This window comes from Onychostruthus taczanowskii, unplaced genomic scaffold (genome assembly GCF_017590055.1).
Source record: "Onychostruthus taczanowskii isolate IOZ18803 unplaced genomic scaffold, ASM1759005v1 scaffold54, whole genome shotgun sequence".
Classification (NCBI taxonomy): domain Eukaryota; kingdom Metazoa; phylum Chordata; class Aves; order Passeriformes; family Passeridae; genus Onychostruthus; species Onychostruthus taczanowskii.
In genome coordinates this window covers 5,833,191-5,852,456 of record NW_024503013.1, presented here as the reverse complement: position 1 = coordinate 5,852,456, position 19,266 = coordinate 5,833,191, and the positions used below count along the sequence as shown (strand labels likewise).

The following is a 19,266-nucleotide window of genomic DNA, read 5'->3' as shown; positions in this document are numbered from 1 at the left end:
CTATGTGTGCATATAAACCAAAGGGCATTTAGGAGAATATAGGTTCTGATGGAGATGGATCTCATGGACAACAAGATAAGAGCTGCCTCTCAGCCCATGGGTAATGCAGTTGAACGCTTGTCCCCGGTGTTGGTGTACTCCTACCCAGGTGCACGTGCAGACCAAAAAATCTGACACGTGTGACATTTTTTGTTGGGTGGTTTTCATGAGTGAGGCATGTTGTGGTACATCCCTCCTTTCCTCCCAGGCCATACTACGGTCTGGGAAATGCTCGTGAGGCCTCAGCCTGTGACGAACGGTACTTGGAAAGAGCTCCTCTTGACCTTATCAGAAACACCATCTGTTCTCAGGAACTTCTGATGCCTAACAACCTCCTGCCCTTGGTTTTTTATAATGGACAGCCTTAGAAGCTTTTGTTGCCTGAGTAATAACCCAAGTGGAATGACATTTTTGTTCTCAAACTTTCAAAGAAAGGGTGCCGAGCTGAAGCGTGGCCAGGATGATCATTATGACTAGAGTCCACTGTCTTGGGGCCCTATAAACAGCAGTCCAAAATGAGACCCTTTGAACTCTCCTGGACCACAGTGTCTATGTGCACACAAGTGTCTATGTGCTATAGCCAGTGTGGGAAAAATGCTGCTCTCCTGGATTCTTAAGTACTTCAGATCTGTAAGTTAGGCCTGTAAGTAAGTTACTGCTGTGTTATTGCAAATCCTATATGAATCCTTTACTCTCTTCCTGCACCTCCCCGCTTTCCCCTGTCTCTGCAAAGATGGTTTTGGGTTTATTTTGGTTCATTTTGGTTTGGATTGATTGACCCTGGATTTCTTCTTGCTGTTTTTTCTAGCTGTGCTTAACCATCTAGTAAGTAGCAAAGTGAACCTTGCCAATGAACCTTGTTGTGCTGTCACTTGTATAATTAACTTGTTTTTACTGATACTTTTGCTGGTGATTCTTTAAGCAATTTACAACACTCATTCACAAAAGGAGGGGAGGAGGTTGTTGTTTTCCCTTATTAGTCTTGTCCAGCATGGTACAAACATTCTGGATCCTTTGGCAGGTTTTCCATCTGCTTCACAGCCTCCCCACCATTGCTGTCCTTCTATAACTGGAACCAGCAAAGAACAAAAGGGTGGAGAGCCAGGGCAGGTGAAGCATTCAGAGATACTATCAGGAAGAGACCAAATTAACACTAGTAACTCCTAAGGAAATTTAAAGCACATTCCCTATCAAATGAGCAGGAGAACATAATTTACTCAGATCCAAAGCCTAAAAAGGAAAAAAAAACAGTGCCTCTTTGAGAATGAAAAATAAAAGGAGAAAGCAAGTCCCATTGTTAAGAAGTGACTATACTGGTTATTCAAACTGGTTCTATGATACTGAGATAAATGGATTTTGATCTGAAATCATTCCTCCCCAAACAATGGTGAACTTCTGTGGTGAGACCTTCAGAAATTTAGTGGTGCATCCAAGGAAAAGGAAATCATAAAACTGAAAGGGCAGAAGGGAGCTGCTCAGGTTAGTTGCATAGCACATTTTCCCGATGGAACATTTCTTGACAAAGGCCTGGGCTATAGAAGTGTCCTGGGATGAGTGTCTAAGAAGAGTATGCCCAGAGTTGTGACAGATACAGTTTACGTGGCATAATGGCATTGTTTAGACTTAATGTTAATTTGACAGCTAGAAATTAATACCAGAAAGTAAACAAACAGGGAGCTTTGAGACTGTATTTTCAGGTGAACCAATATCTTCCCATCAAGCTGCTTTTCTGACAGTGCCTTTGTTTTTCCAATGTAAAATCCACACTGATCTTATTAATCCTGTATTTTCATGAGAGATATTTTTTCTAGACTTATCTCTGCTCCTTTGTCATATTCAACCTGGAGTTCAAACTGAAATTTTAAATTATTTTTGAAACCAGTACAGTGAGGCGGGTAGTAAAACTGAAGTGTCCTGTTTAGATTTCCCAAACCCTGGGTACAATGGCTACCTGGAAAAGTTTTTGCCCAATGTACAGATTTTTTTATACTGGAGAAGGAAGGGAAATAATAGGGACTGAGCAAAGGTAGAAACTTTTAAACAAGTACTAGAGGAAATTCTAACGAGGTGTTTGTGAGAACAAAAACCAAACATCTACAGAGTTTTTAAATGTAACATTTTTGGCTCGTTCCTTATTGAAATTTGACCTCCAGGGTGACTACTATCAATCTCTGCAGCCCTGAGAAATGCTGTTTCTTAGGTGATGAGAATCTTCAGGGACAAACAGGTTTGCAAGAGCTGAGCATATTTATGTCAGCAGCAGAAAGAATGGCCCAAATAAATCCTCAGGTATTCTCCTACAGTGGTTTCCCATAGATCAGCACCCAAGTTTGACAACGTCACCAAGCTGACCCAGGAGGGTTACAAATGGACAGACAGCTTTGTCACCATAATACCTGGCAGTTCATCTCCAGAAGCAAAACACAGAGAAGGATAACTGAGGTGTGGTTTTCTCTTTAAATGAAGGCTGATGTCAAGATTTACTGGTGTGGTCTGGGGGCAGCCAGCACTGTTACTGCCCGTGAAATATTTTTCCCAGGGCTATACAAGAAATTTCAGTTTCAAAAGGAGTCTGTTTGGTAAGTTTTAGCAGTTCTTATGTATTTGGCAAAAAAACCAAAACTCCAACCCACCAACCATGCTACTAATATATATGAAATACAACAGCCAAAAAACTTTCTGTCCTTTATTTTGTGTATGTGTGGGTATATAGGAAATTATCCAAAAAAAATTAAGAAATGCATCACCAATTATCAAATATACATAAATTAATCTTTTCTGCCTGAAATACCAATTCAGGGCACATATTCACCTACTCATCACATTTCCCACTGAAATTAACAGAACAAAGTTGTCGGCCCGCAAGGAGTAGGCAGGGAAAAAGCCACCACATGTTCACTGCAGCATGTGATAATAGCTCACTGCTGAGTGTGGCTGGGCTCTCATCCCACCTTGTCCTCCCTCCGACAGTCTGTGACTGCCTTGGGATTTGGCCAGTTGCTCCAGGATCAGCTCTGGAGAGGTAAACCTGTCCTAGGGGTCCTGGGTGGGAGCTTGGCTTCATTCTTCTCTTCCCTGAGTGTCCATCCAAGGCTGGAGGCTGTGGTGGGGTCTGGGCACTGCCCTAAGTGACTGCTTTTGGAGGAGAGGTGGCAGCAGGTAGGACCATCTCTTCATTGGGGTCATTGCTGGGACAGCAAACCTGCCATGCCCCTGAAGAGAGATCAGGCAGAAGTACAGCTAAAACCAGGCAAGGCAGAGCTTTCTGTCTTCAGCTGCACACATCTGAATGGGTCTCACACTGCTGCAGGGAGGTTTCCCTTCCTCCTGCCAAAGTGGCCTCGGATTGACAAGGCTTTTAGGAGTATGAAATACGGCTGACTAAAGTATTGTGCTGACACAGCCCAAGGGTGCATGTGTCAAGAACTGCTCCAGGTTGAAAAAAACTGCTGTACAATCAGCTATTTAAATAATAAATCAATATAATTTATCTGAGAGAACATGTCATGACAACATAACTTGATTAAGGTCTAGAAATATCTACATGGGAGATTTCAAAGGGTAGGGTATTCTAGCACATAAAGGCAAAACAACACAATCAAATTCCTGGATACAGAAAGTAGCTGTGTTTAGCCTTGAAAAAGTTAGGGTTTAAGTCAGTTCTGAGTGGCATTTGGAAGCCCATGGGAGGTGCTGTGGGCTGTGACAAATGTGCCCTCCAGTGAGATGCTTGTAATTTTCCTCTCTCCACTGTGGCCCTCTGTGTGAGTCTCTGAAAAGAGCAATTTGGGAATGCCTGAATTGTCCGTGCTAATAAACAATCAAGGTCTAAGTGCCTCAAGAAGATAAACACCCCAGGTGCTAGGTGGGTATCATGAGATGGAGTCAGCATGTACCACACAAAAAATTAGTTTGTGAAACCAAGTGACCAGCCTACACCCCAGTATTCTTCCCTGTTATCTTTATATGGTATAAATTATATTGTATGCTGCCAGATGCTCATTATGTCTTTGCAATCCTGCCATTATTATGTCTTTTTCCAAAGTAAACACCAGAAAACAGCAACCTCTTGAGATTTATATTTTAGTGGTGGACTTGTGTTGGGTGGAGGTGTTAGGTTTTCAGTTGGACTCACCGATCTTGAAGGTCTTTTGCAGCCTAAATTATTCTATGATTAATTTGCAACAGTTTGCATTTACGCTGCTACAACTGTTTGCTCCCTTCAGCAATGATAACTACCTTAGCACTGCATCTATCACACATCTCTTTTTCTCTGCTGGGACTCTGCTATAGCTGCTCTCCCCAATCTTTTGTCCCTGTGCTTTTCCTTAAATGTCTTTTAGAAATGAAACTATCTCTCTTTCCTGTATATAGGGAACTGTGTGCCTACGGATAGTAGAAGTCCAGGCAACTACACATGGATCTTGCAAAATGGGGGTACTCTTAGTGAAAGAGATTTGAAAGAGATCCTTTCATATGGTTATGAAAGGAGCCGAGAGTGCAAAGGGGCTGTGGGGAAGCCGAGCATTATAAGGAGCAACTGTTTAATATATGGTCTCATCCTTTTTAAAATAATAATTTACTAGATATGAATAATCCTTGGTGAAGAATGACAGTTCCCCACTGGGATGGACGAATCAGGATCTGTGGGTGTGCTGTTGGTTCCTAAATTTTGTGTGTGATGAGCACCTTAAATTGCACCCTCCACATCATCTCCCAGCACACACTGCTATATCACATGCTAAGCATAAACCTCCTGCTCAGCAACCTGTTCCTTCTGTCCCAGGAAACTTGTTCCTTCCCTCATCTTTGTGACTCATTGCTGCCGCATTGGCTGCAAAGGGTTTAAAAGTCAGAAAATCCCACTTATGGAATGTGCTTTTAAGAACAGCTCCATAGTCTCATGTCAGCCAATTCTGCTGCCTTTTTCTCTTTAGTTCACTACACAGGATCTGCTTGGCCACAAGACAACCGTTTCTATCTCTCTCTAGATTGTCCATTTAAGGAACAAAGCTGCTCTATGTTGAAGAGCCAGTGACAAGAAGGAAATTGTCCTCCACTGAAAAATGTTTAGAGAATATCATTTAACTTGCAAGAAGCTCAAGGCCATTACAAGTTTCTGTACCAACTCCTGCTCAGATCTAGGACATCTCATCTCACTGTTAGATCAGGTTTCTCAGAACCACATCCAGCAACTTTTAATTACCCCTGAGAATGGAGACTCCACAGTCCCTCTGAGTGGCCTGTCTCCATGTTTGACCAACCTTTCTGTAAAAATATTGTTTTCAATTGTGTAACTTGGACTTCTGCTATTGTTACTTCTCTCCACTGTGTCATGTCCTTTCTCTGCCCGTATGTCCCCTTCAAGCCTTTGTATGCAACTCTTAACTTGACATTTCAGGAAATGCTCTCTCTTTCCTTGGAACAATCTCCCACTGGATTTGTTCTAACAAGATGTTTGGATTTCTGTTTGACTACTAGGACCACCTCAGTACAAAAGATTTAGCCTTTCTGTGACTCATTCCAAGGACTTTCTCCAAGTACTGTCCGGTTTCGAGAATACTGCTAGAATTCTTCCTTTGTTTTTGTTTCAATTGCACATTTTCTGTTTGACATTAATGGTAGCTGGAACTGTGGAGTTTGGCATTTTTTCTTTTTTCTTTCTTTTTTTTTTGTGAGCTGACACCAGTCTTCCTATTGACTGAAGTGTTGCTCAGTGGCATGTGCTGATTCCCTATAAAAATTTCAATACCACAGTTGGAAAATGTACAAATCTTTTTCTTTCCTCTTCTTTCTTCTAACAAAGAACATAAGAAAGGATGTCCTAGAAAGGGACATTTCTTTGTCTTAACATAATTTTACTGAATAAATGGGGTTTTTTTGGCATTTGTCAAAGAGAGCTAATTAAAAAACAGAAGATAAAGTTTTCTGATTGATGACTTCATACTGTGAAGGAAAAAAATATAATTCTGCCTAGAAATGACTTCTGTTTTCTAACTACTGGGAAACCCTTTAGATATATCAAATTTACTAAAATGTGGTGTTTATCCCTTTGTACAAGCTTACTGTGTGGGTATAAATCTTATTTTCCTAAGGGATATTAAAGTAAATAGGCCTGAAGGAGTACTGTTGAAATATTTATCTTCTTTTAGCTGTAAATTTGGTCAGGGAGAAGTTAGGATATTTGGCATTTTATCCACAGAGAAGATTTAAGTTTGCAAAGCTTCATCTCTCTTTCTTCTTCAAAGCCAAGCTCTTAAACAAAGGAGCTGTTCCCAAACTGTCACCATAATGCCACTCAGTTCCACGAAGTCACCACATCACTTCTATTGCTACAACAACTTAATATCATCTGTTGCTAATGCCTCAAAACCATTTCATGAATGTAATTTTGAAAATAACTCTGAAGTGATGACTTTAAATGCACTCTTTCTGCAATGTTTTGCAGAAAATCACCATTTTAATATGAAAACTTTAGAATGAAGAATTATTTTATTAAATATTAATAGCATTGGTAATTTGTGGTAATAAAATCATGTTTCTTACTATCAAAACATACTTTTCCATTTTGTTCTCCCTTGTTATTTTCTATTTCATATGAAATGCTGAAAAGTTTTATATGAATCTAAGGTTTTGGATAAATAGTTTAGAAAAACTGAATGCAATTTAAGATGGACAAATGTAAAACTGTACACTTAAGTAGGAGTAATCCACGTCACAAATGCAGGATGAAGGCTGAGTGGCTTTGTAGCTTTACTGCAAAAAGTCAGGAAGAAAATGCACCAACACCCTCCTACTCCTGCAGATAAAAAAAATTGAAAAAATTAGGAATTCTGTCTGCAATGAGCATAGAAAGGAATCCTTCTCCTTTTGTTGTGACTACTCATCAGGCTGGAATTGGAGGAGGCTTTCGAATGGGACTTCACAATTGATTTGATTCATTTGGAAAGAATGCCAGGGACAGCAGTGTAACCAGTCTGAGGTTTAGGAATTAGTCTAAGGTTAGCTGTCATGCAGAGCTGTAGGTATGATATTGCCTTGCAAGGGGGCCCAGCGTGGTGACAAGATCACAACCTTTATCATCCTGGCACAAAGAATAGCTGTGACAGTGGAAGAAACTCCAGTGGCTGGGAGAAAGACTTGGGGTTTGATGTAGGTGAACAAAGGTGGAAAAGCTCAAGGCATGAAAGAAATTCATGACCAAGTGGTGAGACATGGTTCGGCAGAAGGAGCTCTGGCAGGAACATGCTGAAGACCAGAGCTGTAGTGGGGCTTGAAATAAGGAAAGAGATCTAAGAGAGTGTGGGAGAGAGCGAGGGAACTGTAAAGAGGAAAGGCAGCCAAACAGCAACCAGTAGAGCATGTTCACAACTCACTCATTCAAATTTACATCAATGCCTTTCCTCCTCACCAGATACAACTCACTAATAACTGACAGGGCAGAATTCTAGCCTAGAATCTCACAAACAGGGAAAAGGGCCAAAATGGCCCAGCAGGGAGGGAAGAGAAGAAAGGATGGGACCAGAAGCAGGACCTGAAACAAAGCACCTCAGAAGAGGTCTTTCTGCTCCCCTTGTTTGCTGATCTGCAAACGGTAGATGAGGATCCCACAAAGTGACATGTTCCTGGACTGTGGATTGTGACTATTACTGAGCCTCATAACAAGATGAGACAGTGTGACTGTTTTGGGTGAACTTCATACTGATGGAAAGTCAAAAGCCCATGTTGCCTTGTGGGAATAAAATCTCCCGAGAGCTTTTTTCAGATTGACAACAAACTGCTAGTGCTCTGTGATCACACACACTTCCAAAGAGCTTCACTGGCCTTCAGAAAACAGCATGGTTACAACAGTGCTGAGTGAAAGCATCAGCCAATTTCCTCTTTGGGTCAGGACTCCTATGATTTATCTGTAGAAACATCCTACAGAATTTTCCAAAAGTAGGAAGAATGGATTCGTGCTTGTCACTTCTTTTTTCCTAGGTAAATTTAATGTCACAGTGACTCCTGATGTTCAGTTCCTAAGAGAGGATGTGATAATCAGGTGGACAGCTCTGAATGCCTGGAAAGTATATCAGCATGAGGGACCAAATCCTATCAGTTGTGCTTGCTAATGGCTTTGATGTCTTACAGCCTTCTCTCAGGATTTGCATGATCCCGTGACCAAATAAAATGGGAGAAAAAGGATGCAGCAGCATTTCCACATCACCATCCTGCCTTCCAAGCACTGAGGAACCTGTCTGAAAGCAGTGACCTTAACTGCACTCTCTCTCCTGAAACAGATTTTGTTTGATGGGGAGAAAGAGGAGAGGAGACAGGTTAGAAGTTGTGCCCGCATGCTTAAGAAGAAACCTCCCCTTCTGTTCAGGAACTCTGCAGGAATTTCAGACTCGATTGCATCACGCTTGCTACTTCAAAGCCTTCAGCGACTGATCACACACTTGGAAAATATCAAACCTAACTGAACCTGACATGGTTATCAGTGTAACTCAACCTGTTTGACAGCCTCCTTCCTCAGGGTTCCTCCTTGTACTCAGAAATGTCTCTGGGGAAAGAGCAGGCATTTCTTCCTAACATTATTTAGAGTGATAATTGCTTGTTTTAAAAGGAAGCACCTCTTTACATTTTCCACGGGAATGATGCGATTCAGTATTTCATACAGTGACTTCATTTTTTTGCTTTGTGTTAGAATTAGTTTAAAATACTCCCTAAATGAAGAAATGAAGTCTTACATCTCATCTTTATATAAATTATGTCCTTTTCATGTATTTTCAGTTTCTTTGTTTTCATCCTAGATCTGATTCATGGAATAGTTCCTGTGGTGAGGATGAAAACCAGTCTGCCCCTGGCTTGGGTTTCTTCTGAAGACATTCCACTTGGTGTGAAGAAATAAGCATTAATAGAGTAACATGAAAATGGATATTTCTATATTGCCAATAGTTAACTCACTTGAGCTGTAGGAAATACAGGCTCAAGTTCCTGCTGTAATGAAAATGTTCCTAGTGAAATGCACAGGGAGAGTGCCTCAGGCTGCGCTGACCTGCCTTCAGCCCTCTTGATCCAAAATGTCATGCCTGAGGTTTGCTGAAGATACACTTGCCACTAGGGGATAATCTCCCCACCTACTCTCACCTCTCCTTTGAGAATTCAGATTTTGGGGCATCCAGCTGCTGCTGTAGCCAGGGTTCCCACCAGCTTACCAGTGGCTTATATTAATTAAAAGGCAATTTGAACACAACGGGCACCAAGCAACTTAATCTTTTGGAGCCGAGGGAAAGCAGTCATTGCTGTAGGCTAGTGGTATCTCAATAGCAGCTGTGAGAGCAGCAGGGAGTCCAAAGTTGTGTGTTTACACAGAGTGGCTAGCAAGCAACCTCTGGCATCAGGTACTGTGTAGCTGAAGGTTGTAAGCATTCAGTTTGGAACTGATGGCAGCAGCTCTTTCCTTGTGTCCCTGTGCCAGTGGCACTGCTGATCAGAGCTCTTCTCACTGGTGCTGCAAACGTGCCACACTCACTCCATTTCACAGTGCGCTGGCTGGCCCTGGGTCCCCAGGAGGAGGAGTCATCTGCCCAAGTGTGGGCATCTGCACTGTAAATGTCAGCTATTGAATGAGTCATTCTTGGTTGTCTTCACCAATGAAACTCAGAACTAAGATTGTTAGGGCATAACTATCCCACCCACAAACCATTGTCTAAAATCAGTCTTTTATACTGCATCCTACAAGTTCCCAGACAGTTAAACTGGAGATGTTTAAAGGCAGTGATTGTCACCAGGAATATCAGATGTTTTCAGAATGCCATTGCATTTCCTATAGGCTTTCCAGCAGTTATTTCTTAATCCTTGTGATGGAACTTTTAAAAGATGAATTTTTTTTTGTAGAATATTGATTCTGTCCTTTAACCAAAAAGGCATTTTTTTCCCCTTAAAATTGTTTTAGAAATGTCAGGGAACTTCCAGCAATTGACAGTATTGCAGGTAGCCAGAATATAAAAGGGAAGAAGGGAAGACACCACCTCTGTTATATATTTATGGACTTCATGACTACGGTAGTGTTTAGAAAGACTCTTTTAACACAATTGCTCGATTTAAACTGCTGCAGTCTTATGACTTCCAAATTCTCCACACCTTCTACACAGTTACACCAAAATACGTTTAAAAGTCCCACCAGATCAGATCTTTCCATCCACACTAGTGGTAACATTTTTACACCATTATGCATGGTTTTGAACAATTAGTATCAGGCAAATGGCTAGATAGAATCAGAGCCTTAGCACTGGAATCCTTACAGGAACAGCTAAAATACACAAAACCTTGAAAAGTAATATAATTGTTTTTCCAGGACTTAGGAAAAAGTGCAATTTGTCTTACAGCACTTGAAAGTCCACTTCAACAGTTTAGCCATGTTGAAGGTCTTTGAAGCTCTTACAGATACAACAATTTAAAACGACAATCAGGATCTGGCCTTTAGAACTTTATAGTATTTGGTGCTAAAGGAAGATGGTGGATTGGTGAGCTGGGAATGTGAATCCTTGCTTGAGCCATAAGGAAAGACTGACAGCAGGTCACACTCCTCTGAAGTGTGATGATAACATGCCTTGGTCCCCTCACAGATAGGTCCAGATTCTGAGCTCAGCAACAAAAATGATAATGCACATCTTCATTTAGGTAAGCAGCTTGGGATATGTGTTGCAGCTTTTGAATCTACTCTCAATGCAGAATAACAACAAAAAATTTAAGAAAATTTTGCCCTTAGGAAAATCTTGAGGGTGGTCAGAACTTTTGAAGAGGTTGCCCAGAGAGGTTATGCATTTTCAACACTGGAGATGCTAAAATTATGATAGAATAACATTGAGAAAACTCTTAAGCTTTGAAATTGGATCTAACTTCAAAGCTGAATGTACTTTAAATGGATGTTTGAAGGAGCTGACCTCCAGAAATCCCTTCCAGTCTAAATTATTTCATGTTTTCTATTTACTAGTTTTAGCTTGCCTGACCTTACATTTAATGCAACTGTTATGAAATCAGTAAGTTATTTGGAATCTGTGGCACTCCTCTCACTTAGAAAAGGAAGTGGCTCTAAATTTCTATTTAAAATTCCACTGGTGACTTCTTACCCTTAGACATTTTAGCTGAAGCTAAACTTGCTGTTGCATACCAATTACACATTTTGTGCTAACAGTGTTAATTAATCCATGTCTGCAACAAATCTCTGCAGCTCCTTGCAGGCTGCCTTTCTTATTCTTGTTTTCAGCATTAATGAGGTAGGTAAATTCGGCAGGTTGAGAGCTGTAATTTTCTAATAATGGATGAAAGTATACTTACACTGAATGTTAAAGAATATTTGTTCGTCATTCTGACATCCTATCAGGGTTGTTATTACAGAATTGTTAAGCAACAGAGGTAAAAAGGTGCCACTGCCCTCCTTTACCACATGCAGTGATTACAACCAGTTGTATAAAGCTATACTCCTTTCCCCAGGCTCTGTTCTCAATTGCACCGAGGCAAATTCAATTCAGAACATGTACATTCAGTTCCCAGAACAGTCCCTAGGTAAAATTCAGGAATAACAAGTGATTGCATAAAACAAATTCTACATGTGAGTCTCTCAGACAACCCAGCAAGTCTGTACTGATTTTAAATTTAATAGGTGTTTAATAGAATACACAACCAGTGTGGGAGGGTTTAATGTGTAGGACAAGAAGGTACTAATATAACAGTGAATGTCAAAGCAGGCTGGTCCTACATTACGATTCACTTCAGCTTAGAAAACTTATTTTGCAGGTGAGTCTAATACTGTTGTGAGTGTTCATGTTAATAATTGCTCTTGATTACATTGAAACTGAAATTATTTTAGAAGCAGATAAATGCTGATATTATTGAGTTCATCATTAAGACAGCTAAATCTAGAAATCTATAGAAAAATTATATGTCTGAGGTCTTTTCATACTCCATGGAGATCTAGTCAATGGAGGCTTGAAAAGAACTCCTCTGTAGGGACTGGGACATAATTAATTTGCTCTCCCACAGACAGTATGTGAGAAGCCTTGGGCCATCTGAGACATCTGCACAGGGGTCCCTTCTCTTCTCCAGACTGAACGACAACTCTCTCAGTCTGTCTTCAGAGGAGAGGTGTTCCCGACCTGTGATACACTTAGAAGCTTTCCTCTGGACTCACTTCAGCAGGTCCACATCTTTCCTGTGCTGGGACCCCAGAGCTGAAGCAGCCCTGCAGGTGGGGTCTGAGCAGAGCAGAGGGGCAGAATCCCCTCCCTGGCCCTGCTGCCCACCACTGAATGCAGCCCAGGGCACGTTTGGCTCTCTGGGATGTGAGAGCACATTGCTGAGACATGTCAAGCTTGCCATTCACCAGCATCCCTCATCCTTCTCCCCAGGGCTGCTCTCTATGGTCAAAGCAGTCATGCAGCAGCTACCCTCTTGGAGTAAGACAAAAGAGTGAGTCATTGTGGAGACAGCAGACCAATACTCTGAGATTTCTTTCTCAACCACTTGAGCTGTAGGGCAACTCTTCCTGCTGTAGCATTTTCCTATCTAGATTTTTTGCCTTTTTTTTTTTTTCTTAAAATATTTTATCTGCTTATGACAGGGATCAGCAAAGTGAGAGTATCATCTTTACCTCAGCTGACCAGGTTTTCTTTCAGTAAAACATTTCCTTGGCCAGGGCAAGGCTTGGAAATGGTAAGAGGATGTGGTGATCCCCACTGTGGCTGCTGGCCCCATGGCCTTGGTGGGTCACGCCACTCCATGGCCATGCAGCTCGGGGGCTGCACTGCTCATGCTGCTCAATTCTGAATCCTTCTTGGTGCATGGTCACTGACACTGGGCTTCTCAAAGGACGTGGGTGCCTCATTGCCAAGTGGAAATCTGGCTTAGGGAATTAATAATGAGCTCCATGGAACAACTTTCCTAACAGCAGTGATGGGCTGTTTACTGAAAGTGAAAAATTAATATAATGTGTTAAAGAGACAGAGTAACACTGAAAGACAGTAAATATCCCAAGACAGCCCTTGAACTGCTCACAGTCATGGACAAGGAAAGGATGAAGGCAAGCTCCTGAAACAACAGACAGACACAGTAAAACAAAACAGACATCTTTCTTCATACTCAGTCTCTCAATCTGTTCAGCTTCTAATATGTTACTCGGTTAAAAATGAAGGCAAACACTTTTTTCTTAAAAAAAAAAACAAAAAAAAAAAAACAAGCGCAGAACCAACCTACCCAGAAGCTGTTTATTAAATGGGTAGATTGGATTCTCTTTTAGCTAGAACACAAAAAAAAAAAAAAAAAAAAAAAAAAACAAGCTCAGAACCAACCTACCCAGAAGCTGTTTTTTAAATACAGCTGTAAAAAAAAGGGAGTTTCCAGATTTACTCAAAAAAGAAAAAAATCAGACAACTCACCTAACCTAGCCCGAGAAACACAGAACAATTCACGGTAACTCATGAATGTGCTAAACATGCCAGTGAAACATGGATACAAAGTAACCTTAGTAACAGTGATTCATTATCATAACATGATTATGTTATCTGTCTTTTTTCTCTAAGAACCCTGCACACACTGTTGTTATTATGCCTGAGGGGCAAGAATCACCTTATTTTCGTGTTTGCCCGCACTGCCAAGCTCCCTGTAAGAACTGGTCTCCATCAGCCTGTGTTGAGGCTGGCGGAAAGATTTAGGCTCTTGCTGCTGTGGTTCAGCTGTCTGATATTTTCAGGTCTACTTTAAGAGGAAGTCATTCACTCTCATTCTTTGTTTCTCCCCAGCAGTTATAAAGGGTCTCTATAGAGTATTTGAGTCAAGAAACTCGTATTTTTATTGTTGATATCTGGAGTGAAACTAAGCCCTGCTTTGCTGCTCTGTGTCTGGCTGTGCCGGACAGCAGGAGCATCAGCTCAGCAGCGTCTGCTTGCTGATTTTGGCAGTAGCTGGGGCTTGGTCCTTGCTGGGCAGCTTTGGGCTCCACCCAGGGCATGCTTTCCTTCCCAGGAGAGCCCTGGGGGCTGAGAGAAGCACCAGCACCAGGCTCATGGGCCTGGGAAACTCAGGAGTTGTGATTACTCCAAGTCTGAATTCACTTGCAGTCTGGGCAGTGGCATGTGGCTGTTACACTGGTGGCGTTACTCTGGATTTGGACACCACTGCCAGGCCTTGTGAGCCCAAGGGGAATGGCCATCACAGAACAGACTGGCTGCAGCTTTGCACCTACAGACCTGCCTGCTCCTGCTGACATCTGGCTTTTATTCAAATGGTGGCTGCTAGTCTTTCCCAGGCATGCCATTGATAGGCTGCAGGATGAAAAGTGAGGCTCCTGGACACCAAGCAGGCTGCAGCCATTATCTATCCCATCAGTCTCAAGGACTGTCATTTGTACTTCCATGCTCCCTGGCATCTCGTTCCTTGACCTACCCAGAGGACAAACACTGTCACTAAATGGTTCCCTAACCCTTCAAAGGTGTTTAGTGATTAGTACTAAAATACCTAGTGAGTAATTATGCTAATTCTTTAGCTGCTCAGAGTCCTTCCTCCCTATTTCAGTTCCTTAAAAGCACTTTAGGAATGTGCAGGGACTCAGACTGACTCTGACAAGATCCTGAATCCTGTTGTAAGAAATGAATGGCCCTTTTCTATTTTCCAGGTGGCATCCCTAATGATCAGAAAACAACTCAAGCTCTGTCAATATTATAAGAACAATTGTTGTTTTATTCTTTTTGGTGGGTACAAAAACCACAGTTTCTTACACAGAACAAGATTATAAATAATATCTGTAACGAGTGACCCGTAGTCTCTTTTGATTCTACACTGCAGACTGATGAAGTACTCTAAACATTTTATCATTTTGTTTCTTGTATTAGACAGATGCAAATCTGTGGAACACGGAATGATGGAACAGAATGAAGGTAACAGCAAACAAGAGGATGACCAACAACTTTTATAAAAAAAATTCTCTGAATTTTATTACAGTGATGGCATTTTATATCAATTATTGCAATGATTTTTCCCTAAGATGGTTAGAAAAAAGAATTGTGTTGTCCTCTACTGAATTTACATCAGTTAAAAAGCAAGCATGTTTCAATATTTCTCTTTTTCCAAAGAAAATGTAAATAATTTCTTTATTTTTTTCACAGGATTTACATATTTATTATTTTTTTATCACAGTTTAGTGATTCATTTCTACAGCTGAACAGCTGAGTATTCTTCCATTGTATATATTGATGTTCTGGAGACACAGGTTAGCATGTTCATTGATTTCTATAGCTATTTTTCTCTCTTTGTCAAGACAAATACCAAAATGTGTCCTTTCTGAGCATGGTCTTCACAGTTTAATGCGCTAAATTGGCAAGTCTTATTAGTTTTAAGTCCACTCAAGTGAAATTTGTTGTTAATATACCCTTCCCTGCCCCCTTCCCCCAACAAAACTAAATTATGAATTTTCCTGATATAAAATCTGAGTTTGGGTTTCCGAGCTGAGCTCATGCACACATTGTTGCTGATGATGTCTGGCGCATTTGGACGTACTTCCCTTTCTCAGCCAAATTATGAGTTCATCAATGACACTCCCATGTCGTTACAGTCTGTGCTGTGTTCCCATCAGTCACCAACACAGTTTGATTAAGGCACTCAATTATTTTTTTGGTTTTTATGGTAGGTCCGATGCAATAACAGCCAATCCTGAACTTTGTCTAATTGCAGTTCCAGTGTGCACAGCCTTCGGGCAGTCGGGAGTCAATACGCGTCCGTTCTCTCCCACGCTCCCTGTGATGGATAATCTGGCTTTGTTTCTTATGGCTTCAGAAAAGGTAAGCTAGGTTTGGAGGAAAAGCAGAAGAGAGGAAAGTGTTATAACGTTTCTGTCCTTCAACCAACCAGGACACAGCAAACACCAAAATATTAAATTTTAGACATCTGCATTTTTTCTTGTTAACTTTAAATATAGAAATAGTAATCACCATAAATATAATACAAAGCACTTAAGTCTACTGGGGATAAAAAAGACTAGCAATTCTGAGGGTAAATTTCATTACAATAAATTGTTACTGATTTATTTAAATATAAAATCGGAATTTGATAATGAAATTAAATGAAAAGGTAATACCTTCATCTAAACTGCTTCAAACTAAATTTATATACAGTGAGAAGACCTTTTGGAACCTGAAAGTATTAGCATCTGTGAGTAAAGTCATGAACAGGTGTTTATAGGCTTTGACCTTCAACTAGGAATGCCAGGATTAAATATGACTACTGAAAATTGTTTATAAATTGCAATAGCTAGTCTATAAATTGCAATAACTACAGAGTACCAGCTATCTGGCAATTCCATCATTCAAATCTAAAGAAATTATTATTTATTTTCACAATGGAAATATTTAGTATCAGGAAATATTTGAAATCAGGAACTGTCCTCAAATCTCTTTCATATAAATATATCTTTTCCTACAATTAGAGAAAGTGTAATGTAATTTATTGAGAGAAAATGCAGTTTTATACAGTTTTTTACATTATGTACACATTTCCCATAAGATGGTTTAAATTTTTGTTCCATGAAAATCTTTAGTTTCAGCTAAATCAGAACAAAATACCTTGTTTAGGGACTAAATTACTCAAGAAAAAATCTGGATTTTTAAAAAGATTTATAGTTATGACATCTAACTTTAGTCATCAAAAAATTAGTAGCTAAATCTAAAAATCTGATAGGGCTCTCTCAAATGACTGTAAAAAAAATCCAAGATGACTAGTTTAAAGTAAATGATTTCCAGATTACTAAAATTAGGGTAAGTGTCTAAGGAAAAAAAAAATTCAGCAAGGCATCCAAACCATAGCACATTAAAAGAGATTTGAGAGATAACCATGTTAAGATATTAATTAGTGGGGAAATCTGATTTCTAGTCAGGAGAAGCTATGTAAATGGTATGCAGGGATGCAGTCTGAAATAGTAATTGGGAAGAAAGGGAGATAGGAGCATTCACATAGGAGCAAGAGGATAACAAACATCATAAAGTCACTTTGTTTGCTTTATTACTAATCTCTACATTTTGAACTTTATCCCTCTGAGCCCAGTTTCTCCTGCTGAGGTAGCAGTGAAATCCTGAGCTGCTGTTTCATATGTGGAGTTTATTTTATATATGAGTATATAGGGATGAGGAAGAGCCCTTAAAACTCCCAAACATTTCCACTGTTTCTGGTGCACTTCTGTGGAAATGCACCAGTCTAATATTGCATTGTTATCAGTAGCTCTTTCAAAAAGTTGTCAAAAAAATACAGCAGCTTTTTGTGGCACAGTCAGAGCTTGGATTTAAAAGCAGCTTTCCAAAACAATTACCCTAAACACTTCAGCCCCCTAAAGTACACAAATTCAGGAAAAGGTCTCAGCTTACAGAAGGCATTATGGCATTCCCCTTACACTGGAAAACCTTGGCTTTGGTAAAGGACACCCTTTGAAACCTTTCCCTACCACCCCTGTACTTTGTGACAGGAACTGTTACCAAACATATCTTGATCTAAAACAACACCCAGATACAAAAAGTGTAGCAGAGGTGAAGAGGAAGTGGGGAACTGGCCTATACATTACCAAAAACTTCAACTACTTCCCAGCAGCAAATAAGAATGCCTGCATTTGCAAAGCACAGACACAAAGCAGTGCAGTACAGATCCACATGGTGCATGTCCTGAGTCCCACTGCAAATGGATACTGGTAATTGCAGAAGTGCAGAGAACATGTTCTGATCAATGGCAAGAAAAAAACTAAAGGAGAGGGATGAGAGTCCAAACCAGATTAGAAAGTAAACTTGAGTGGAAAAGGGACAGCTTGCTCCAGACGGGTTAAATTTCCCAGAAAGTCATCATTGTCTACCAGAGTCTTTCCAGCACACCTATCAGCTTTCTGTTTATGGCCATTCAGAGCTTCCCACTGGGAAATCTGAGTGAGAGGACTCTGATTTGTATGGGATATACAAGTTGTGCGTAACTGTGCTAGCTCAATCTAAATAACTTTCTGGCCATTGACAACACACTCAGGACAAAAAGACAATAAAAGGGATTTGGGAAAAATAAAAAAAGATAAAAAAAAGGGAACAACACTTTCTCAGCAGCCTTCCACAGAAGAACAGAAAAGCTGCAAGGAAATAACTCTTGTCTTCAGTGCAAGACTAACAACAGCTCAGCAACACAGCACAGGAGACACTGTGACACTGAGACACTTACAAAGCCAGGAGGAGCAGGTCAGACTTGTACTTGGGACAGTGCCATAAAGCCAAGTAACCGGTTGGCATCTGCTCTCTGTTTTAAACTAGGTTATAGGTAACAAGCCAGGCTAGTACTCTGCTTAACTGTGCTGCTACAACTTCAGATTTATGGCCTGGATGCAGAAACAGTTTCAGGAGTGGCTGGGATAAGAGGGAAAAGTTTCGTATTTACTGTGAATATTACCCAAGCCGTGAAAGTCTCCTTTCAGTATGGTTAATAGTGATAATGTATTTTCAAATTTGTCATTAGTTTTGATTAGATTAGTTGTGAAATGAATCATGTGAAAACACTGACTGCTCTATTCCTAGAGGGGAAAAGGGAATTTTGGAAAATGATATCCTCAGTCTGTGTAATACAAATATCCTAGCCTGTGTGGGTTCTTTTGTTGTTCAGGCTCCTCTAGTACTTGGGTCACATGGAGGTGGCTTTGGTACAAATATCTAAGATGAACTTTTAATGTATTCTCCTCTCTTGACTATGAAATTGCAAGTATGCAAGTCAAGATAAGTACATTATGCACTTACTGAGCCATCCTGTAGCACTTCACCTTTTTTGGTAGTTAATTGTAATAGTGATGTTTTTCATTGCTTTTTGTAGTTTTGTAATTAGTTTCATTCATTAGTTATAAACAACAGCGTGGGATGGGAGAGCAAGAGAAGGCAGCTGAGCTGGAAGCTGGTTCCTGAGCTTCATGGCCCACTGAGAAGGCCACGGAGAGGCGGTGGTGGAGGCTGGCTGGATACTGGAACAACCCATTCAAAAGCCTGTGGGTTTGGGTTGAGGAACTCAGCAGGGCTTTCCCTTGGAGCAGATGGACAGAAGGATGTTAAGCTCCTCTCTGCTCTCACTATCAGCTCTACTTGTACACTAAGGGCTTAATACTAATGGAAAAATTGCCCGGAGGAGGAGGAAAGGATTGTTCCCTCCTTAAAGCAAATTTTCTTCCCTCTCTTCAGCAGATGCAGCTGC

The 19,266-nt window shown here is 40.6% G+C and overlaps 1 protein-coding gene across 3 annotated transcripts in view; it reads right to left on the bottom strand.

The window, feature by feature from the left end:
• Nucleotides 1-14,734: 14,734 nt before the first annotated feature.
• GRIA4 (glutamate ionotropic receptor AMPA type subunit 4) overlaps nucleotides 14,735-19,266 on the bottom strand; it is a 215,799-nt gene continuing 211,267 nt past the window's right edge. For 2 of the 3 annotated variants that reach the window (XM_041417023.1, XM_041417022.1), the window contains exon 16: nucleotides 14,735-15,859. In XM_041417023.1, the coding sequence (XP_041272957.1) occupies nucleotides 15,695-15,859 (165 nt within the window). In that variant the 3' untranslated portion in view covers nucleotides 14,735-15,694. The remainder of the gene's footprint in view (nucleotides 15,860-19,266) is intronic. The other variant, XM_041417024.1, reaches the window with a different exon arrangement.